Source organism: Lonchura striata, chromosome 3, assembly GCF_050655825.1.
Source record: "Lonchura striata isolate lonStrDom1 chromosome 3, ASM5065582v1, whole genome shotgun sequence".
Taxonomy (NCBI): domain Eukaryota; kingdom Metazoa; phylum Chordata; class Aves; order Passeriformes; family Estrildidae; genus Lonchura; species Lonchura striata.
The window spans coordinates 63,665,113-63,672,618 of NC_140705.1; the positions used below are offsets into that span (position 1 = coordinate 63,665,113).

At 43.3% G+C, this 7,506-nt stretch overlaps 1 protein-coding gene across 2 annotated transcripts in view; it reads right to left on the reverse strand.

The window, feature by feature from the left end:
- PEX7 (peroxisomal biogenesis factor 7) overlaps positions 1-723 on the reverse strand; it is a 39,829-nt gene extending 39,106 nt beyond the window's left edge. The window contains exon 1 of one of the 2 annotated variants that reach the window (XM_085576736.1): positions 528-723. In XM_085576736.1, coding sequence (XP_085432862.1) covers positions 528-708 — 181 coding nt within the window. In that variant the 5' untranslated portion in view covers positions 709-723. Of the gene's footprint in view, positions 1-453 lie in introns of both variants that reach the window. The other variant, XM_021553076.4, reaches the window with a different exon arrangement.
- Between the last annotated feature and the right edge of the window lie 6,783 nt (positions 724-7,506).

The following is a 7,506-nucleotide window of genomic DNA, read 5'->3' on the forward strand; positions in this document are numbered from 1 at the left end:
GACCACCTCCCTGGGGAGCCTGTTCCAGCGCCCAACCGCCCTCGGGATGGAGAACCTTTTCCTGGTATCCAACCTAAACCTCCCCTGACACAACTTCAGGCTATTCCCTCCAGTTCTGTCACCGGAGAAAGTTATCTTCGGACATTTTATTCACTGTGTACGCCTTTACATTTACTGTCGACCCTATCAAGTGAGCGGGTGCGCTGCGAGAAGCACCAGGGCAGCAGCGGGTTGGGAAGAGGCGATGCCGGCGGGCTGCGGAGGGCAAGGAGCAGCTCCCGCGGCACCCCCGGCACAGGCTCCGTCTCAGGGCAAAGCAAACGCAGCGGAAAGGGAAGTCGTCCCCAGACGCTTTGGCATTTGACAGACACCGTCTGTCCTTCCGCACACCCGCGTTTCCAGCCTCCTCCTCAGCCGGGCTCCCGGTCACCCCCGCCGCGCCGCCCCCCGCACCTGCCATGCCGTAGTACTGCGCGGCGGCGCAGGCCACGCGCCCCGGGCAGTATGGCGAGAACTCCACCGCGTACCCGTGCAGCCCGGGCAGCCGCAGGGCGCCCGCGCCCGCCGCCGTGCCCATGGCCCCCGCCCGGGCCTCCGCCGAGCCGCGGAGGAGCCGCGGAGGAGCCGCGGAGCAGCCGCCGCGCCCCGGCCCCGGCGGAAGCGCCCGCCCGCCGGGCGGTGCCGGGGCCGCGGCGCAGCCACCGCCATCTTTGGCCATGGCAGGGGCGGCCCGCGCGGCGGGCGGGGAGCGCCGGGCTCGGAACGGCCTTCCCGCCAAAGCCAGAAACGATCCGCGCTTTTATTCGCCACGCAGGACATAGGCCGGCTCGGTGTGTGTGCACCAGCTCGAATGCATGAGATGTTTCAGTCATAAGGATGTGCGTTAGCTTTCATTTTTCCTTTTAAAAAACACCTTCTAAGCTTTTCATTCTCCTAATTTCTTTAATAGATCTGCATATTTTATCATTCTTCTCAGTATGCAATTGGGTTTTATGGAAGTCTTTTTATGAATAAACTTCTTAACACCCGTGACAACTTCTGTTTAAGTCACTGGGAATTTTGCCTTTGAAAGGAAGAGGTGGGCAGGTGATTAGCAAGCTTAGAAAATTAGTAGCAGAGCAGCAGCTGCAGCTTTTGCCATACTACATCCTATGTATATATCTGTATCTATGTCCCTTAAAATACAGACACTGAGATTATTCCCGTTGGACACACAGCACCCTAATTAGTCACAATGACCCATCTTGTTTAAAGATAAAAATGCAAAAGTATCATTTTACACTTTCAGAAATTACAGCAAAGGTAAATTAGATTATTTAATCACAGATACCTCATGAACTTGGACCATAGTTATGTAGTCCCGCTACCTAGCCTTATATTTAAAACTAAAATGCAAAAGTATCATTTTACACTTTCAGAAATTACAGCAAAGGTAAATTAGATTATTTAATCACAGATACCTCATTAACTTGGACCACAGTTATGTAGCCCCGCTACCTAGCCTTATATTTAAAACTAAACCTTTACTACAAAGTCTATTGTAAAGCCACAAAAATATTCATTTGCTTAAACTGGCACTCATATGCAGAATTAGGCGGTTGTACTAATTCTTCAATCTTGTAATAAAAATGAAAACAAGTATATTTATTAAATAGCCTCCAGGATTTTAGAATAAAATCAGTTCAGTGCAAGTGAAGCTAAATTTAATGTATCCTTTGGATTACTACAGCAGTTCTCAAAGCCTCATAACTGGCAATTTACAGGCTGCATTTATTGACATCATGTGAGATCAGATTTTTTTAACCCTGAGGCAAAGGAATACCTTACAGAATTGGCTGCTCCGGGCCAAATTCAACCAATTTTAGCTTCTGTGGAATCTTCTTACATCAATTTTTCTTTTAAAAATGCAAGTTACAGGACAGTTTTCTGATCAAGTGTTTTTAAATTAATTGCCCTTTGTGACTGGAATGTCAGTAGCAATTCTTGAAAAGACACAAGGCCACCACAGGGGTACAGTAAGCAAATTTGGACATTGCCATTTACAAGGTGTCAGGGAGTCAGATGCTTAATGGTGTAAAGTGCCGTTACTCTATAGACAATTTATCACTGAATTGGAACAGTTTCATCAAGTGCATTTTTTCCAAGCTGGTAGATCTTTCGTAATGAGTGAAATTCTCGAAAGAGGTTATACAAGCAGGAACCAGTTCTTATCAGTGGCCCAGCTTTATTTTAAAGACACAATTAAAAGAATTTTCATAGACATAAATATCAAGAAGTGGATAAAAGGTTACAAGGAAGTCCAGAGAGAAGGACTAGTTCTCAAACATTTTTTTCACAGATAAACTTGTGAATTCTGGTTTTGAAGATCCAGGAAGTAGAAAGCAAAATAGTATGGTCAGTGAAAGTATTTGAACAGGATGGTTTCAAGCTAGAATAACGACAAAAGAAACAAAAGCTATTTTACAGGCAAAGAGAGTAGGTCCCAACAAACGAAGTTGCTAAACACGACTCTATTTCCTCCTCAGCCTCTGAGCAGCTGAGTAAATTCAAGAAATATGAAGGACCACCAATCATAGCAGCATTTTACATGCAGCTACTGAAACCAAATGATCTACCAGCCAACTCCTTTCAGCTAACACCAAATCACAGAATCACAGAATTAATTAAATTGGAAAAGACTTCTGAGATCACTGAGCGCAACCTATGCCTGAGCACCACCATGTCGACTTGACCATGGCACTCAGTGCCGCATCCAGGCTTTTCTTACCTACCTCCAGGGACAGTGATGCCACCACCTCCACTGGCAGCATATTCCAATGTTTGATCACCCTTTCTGTGAAGAAATCCTTCCTAATATCTGGCCTAAACCTCCTGGACTCAGTTTGAGGCCATTTCCTCCCGTCCTGTCAAAAGTTGAAGGGGAGGAGAGCCTGACCCCTACCTGCCTACACCCTCCTTTCAAGGCGCTGTAGAAGTCGATATGGTCATCCCTGAGCCTCCTCATCTCCATGGTGAACACCCCCAGCTCCTTCAGTTGCTCCTCATCAGACTTGTGTTTCAGAGCCTTCACCACCTTTGTTGTCCTTCTCCGGACTTGCTCCAGCACCTCAAGGTCTGTCGTGAACTGAGGGGGCCCCGAACTGGACACAAGACCTGAGGTGTGGCCTCACCAGCCCAGAGGGAGAATCCAGCCAGATTCTTCCAAACAGACGGATCCTGCATGCAGCAGTAGATGGCAGCCATGTTCCACGCAAAAAAAAAAAAAAGAGTCCTCAGTTGAAGGAAAAAAATCCCCAACTACACTGAAATTCAAAACACAATATAATTCCAATTAAAAACGGGAAAGTTGCGTAGTATGCAGTTTTCAGCTAGCTTTATGCAGCTGTCACTTCTCTATGCTCTGCTCGCAGAAGTACCCTCCTCGTTAGCATTAGAGTAAGTGTTTGGGATCCTTACTGCAGTATCTCCACCCTTTCAGACCCAAGAGCTCTGCTCTGTTACAAACACGTCTCTCATTTCCTCAGCTTGCTAGCTGACAGCCAGTTTAGGTGTGAGCTGAGCTGGCAACCATCATTGCTGTGTGCACAAATCCTTCCAAAACCCTTGATGGTCATCAGGAACAGTAATCAGAAGGGCTCGAGTCCAAGAGTTTGAACAACTTATAAGAAGAGCTTTTCTACCAGAGAAGGTAGAATGTGAGCTATTTCCTCATGTGCAAGGGCAGGTAGCTTAAAACACTGAAAATATTCAAGGAGAGCAGTTAATTTTTGTCTGTCTTTTAAACTATTGAACCATTCCCTAGGCTCCATGCCATCAAGATTTTCTTCCACAAGTGAATGCTTATTGACCGATAGAAGCATAGAGATGTTTCCAGTTGAAATCTTCATATCATCATAAAGCTGAATGTGTTGCAGCTTTAGAAAAAGCATTTAGAATCCCAAGGTTCATTTAAGATTGAAGAACTGGCAACATTGAAAATAAATAAATAAAAACAACCAATGGGATTGCAGTAAGGAATGCAAAGGGAAAAGACTCCCCTTATATGTCTAAACTGAGGGTTATGGCATTTGGAAGGAAGAGGCAGTTAGCATGGAGGTTTTCTGGAAGTTCAAAAGAATAAAAGAAGCAAGAGGAGGGAAAGACACTGGAGCAAATGAAGATTTAGACATGGAGATTTAGAAAGAAATGTGAGAATTATGAGGAAAGAGTATGAAGCAAGAACAGCACACAATCTTCACCATTCTCACAAGAAAAGGGCTACAAGGAAGATCCTGACTGGTGAAATATCCATCCCTGATGATGTATCCACATTGTTCGGTCAGGTTTTGCTGGCTGCCTCCCATATGCACCATGCTGTAATTTGGTAAGCAGATTCCCCATGTTATTCCTATTCCATGATCAGCTGCATCCCTACACAATGGCCACCAGTCTCTATTTACCTTCTGCCCGCACTTAAATATTGTTTTAGATGTTCAGTGTGACTATAAGTGTACCTTTTCTTAAAGACTGGCAGCTGCCTGCCTCAAAATACTGCCTTCTCCCTGCTGAACTTAGAAGTTACTTCTCATTGTCTATAGTGATATACTTAGTCTAATTTTTTTGATAGCTTTTAGAAACAAGGTTTTCTAATTTCAGTTTAACCATTTCTAGTACTTGTGAGAGTTTTGGCCTAAAGGTTACAAATATTGCATTAACTTATGTACTTTTAATATCTCATTCAAATTTCTATATCTCCAAGTTTCTTAAAATTCTTTTGGGTTTTTTTAGACACTCATAACTGAAGGATGCTGGACTCCTGAAAACTTTTTCCTGTTTATCAGTGAAGAATTTACAGTGAATTTCCAATCTCTCACTCCTATGTTATCCTGTAGTTAAATAAGACGTCCTTAAAGGATTGATGAAATTTCACATCCATTTTAAACCCAGTATTTGTGGCGATAAATTTCAGTTTATTTTATTAATTGTATCCACATTAGTGTAAACATTCAAAATGAAGATTTGTCTAAAATAATTTTTCTGCCTCTACTGGACATGGATGGCCACAATACATGAAAAATATAGATTGGACAGAGTTATATTTAGATTTAATCTCTATAAATCGGGATACATTTGAATTGTCTTTTTTTGTTTTGGACCTTGTTTATACTAGTTGGATCAGCTAAATCAAGCCTGGGATATTTGTCATGTGCTCTTTGTAACTCATCAACTATTGCATTTATATTTGCAACTAATAAAGTTGGCAAACTCTTGGATGTTAAAATTATAATTATGGTTAATACCAGAGGTAAATGATTTTTAGCTGTAGAAATATATAACAAAGAGAAGGTTGTTATTTCAACAAGTCTACAGCCACCTGGTTGTTCCAAGTTTTTCTCTGTTTTGTCTCTGAAAAAAACAGAGCTGGAACAGGATGGTACTGAATCATGATTATATACAAACCATCTGGTGTTAAAGATGTTAATTTCACAGCCCTTGAGAAACAAGTGAACAAGGTAAGAGTACTTCTGATAACAAATGGGCTGTTACTTCAGTTTTTAAAAAGTCCTTGGAATTATCTCCTAATCAAAAATGAAAACAAAAGATGTCCTAAATGCCTGTTGTTCATTTCAGAGAGCGAACAGATTAAAATATATATTTTCACTTTATAAAACCATCAGCAACTTGTTACTCAACAGTATTTTGATTTTTTTCCCAGTTTAGCGCTCAACGTCACACATAGCCAAATCAGTAGAAAAAGTGCCTTGTATTTGGAACAGACATGGTGCTAATAATGAAGCAAGCCTCACAAGTCAGTAATGCTAAGTGGAATAGCATGCTTCTTCCGTCTCCTTTCAGTCCATGACTTCCTTCTGCACTTGACAAACACAGGCTGTTCTTGAGAACAACAGAGACATATTGTTCTTGCTTCCTGTAAGGTGATGTAAGTGCAATGTTGAATGGATTAACACCAATTCTGCATTTTATGTAAAACATCATAATTTAGAAAAACACTTTGCCATTCAGACTGTGGCAAGAAACAATAACCTACTGTATCTGGCAGATGAGCAAATATTAACTTTTCCCTGTAAATTAGTCTTTAGTTTGCTTGTCATCTTCCCACCCCATTTACTGATTTCTTATCAGCAGAAGTAAATGCCAAGCATATCTTGTTGAAAAGGGGACTGCTCAATGCAAAAGCAAACAGAGCTACTGAAGCTACTGCAGTGAGTAATTTTTCTAATTATTCCAGAATTGATCTACAGAAGTAATGGAAAACAATGATACAGGAGAAGGCTTTGTGCCAACAAGTGGATTAGTCTTAACATCAATTTTAACAGGATGGGACCCATTGATATAACATATAAACAAAGCTAATAAATGCTGGTTTTTCTTCTCTCTTGTACCCATTTAATATAAGCCCTTAAAAAAGGACATTTGAAAAATCATCCAGTTTTACAGTATTTATACCCAAAACCAGACTGCTGAAGTCTCAACATTATTTCCTTTCCCAATCCATTTTGAATTCCCCAGATATTCAGCCTTGTACTGCAAACAATCTGAACTTGTAGGGCATCTTTTCTTCGAATTAAGGACTATTTCTAATACCAAAAGATCTTGTCCTCTGCTAGGTGCTATACTATACACAGCACAGTTTTTGGCTATATGCTGCTTAGTGCTATTAGTTTCCTTCTCTGTGAATTAATGTTTTTGATAATTACCAAGCTTTCAAGTATTCTTGACAAGTAAATTGCAGGTGAATGCAAGAAACCGACATATTTAATCAACATACAGGGGTAGTTTTCCAGTTTCCGAGTGCAGCGCTTGCAAAAGAATAAGGCTGGTCCTGCTCAAAGCAGCCATAAACCCTTCAGTGAACTTGAAGCCGTTCGGGAACACAGAGCGAGGCAGGTTCAGGCGGCGGATAATAGCAGACGGCAAAGGCTAATGATTAGTCAGTCCTGACACTGCTCTCAACTCACTGCAAACACTCAAAGCATTTACTCCTGACAAGCTAGTTAGAGTACGTGTGCCATCAAAAACAAACAAGAAAAGCAGGAAATTATAAAAATCCCTTTAGCAGGACCAGGTTCAACGCACAGGGAGGACCTGGCTTCTTGCAAACACAGGCTCCTTCAGTGAACATCGCTGAAGGCTCCGGGGCGCACAGGGCCCCCGCCGTTTCAGCAGCGGGGAGGCGCACCCTGACTCCACAGATTTGAAGCGCGACCGTGGGCTCGTGTTAGGGGACAGCATATTACAAAATAAAGCCCCGCAGGAGACGGCAGGGCCGCCCCGGTCCTCTCCAACAGCCCGCACCCCGTTCCCTCCCGTGGCGCCCCGACGAGCAGGGGTGACCGAGCCGGGACTTCCCAAGAAGAGCGGCGTCCTTCCAGGCTGACAAGCCCGTGAGGACACGACACGACTCCCCTTCCTCGAGAGCTCCCACTCGGGACGCGGCCAGAACGCTGAGCACGGGGGCGGAAAAGGTTATTTCTGCCCGGAGGCGGGGCCGGAGGAGGTGCCCGG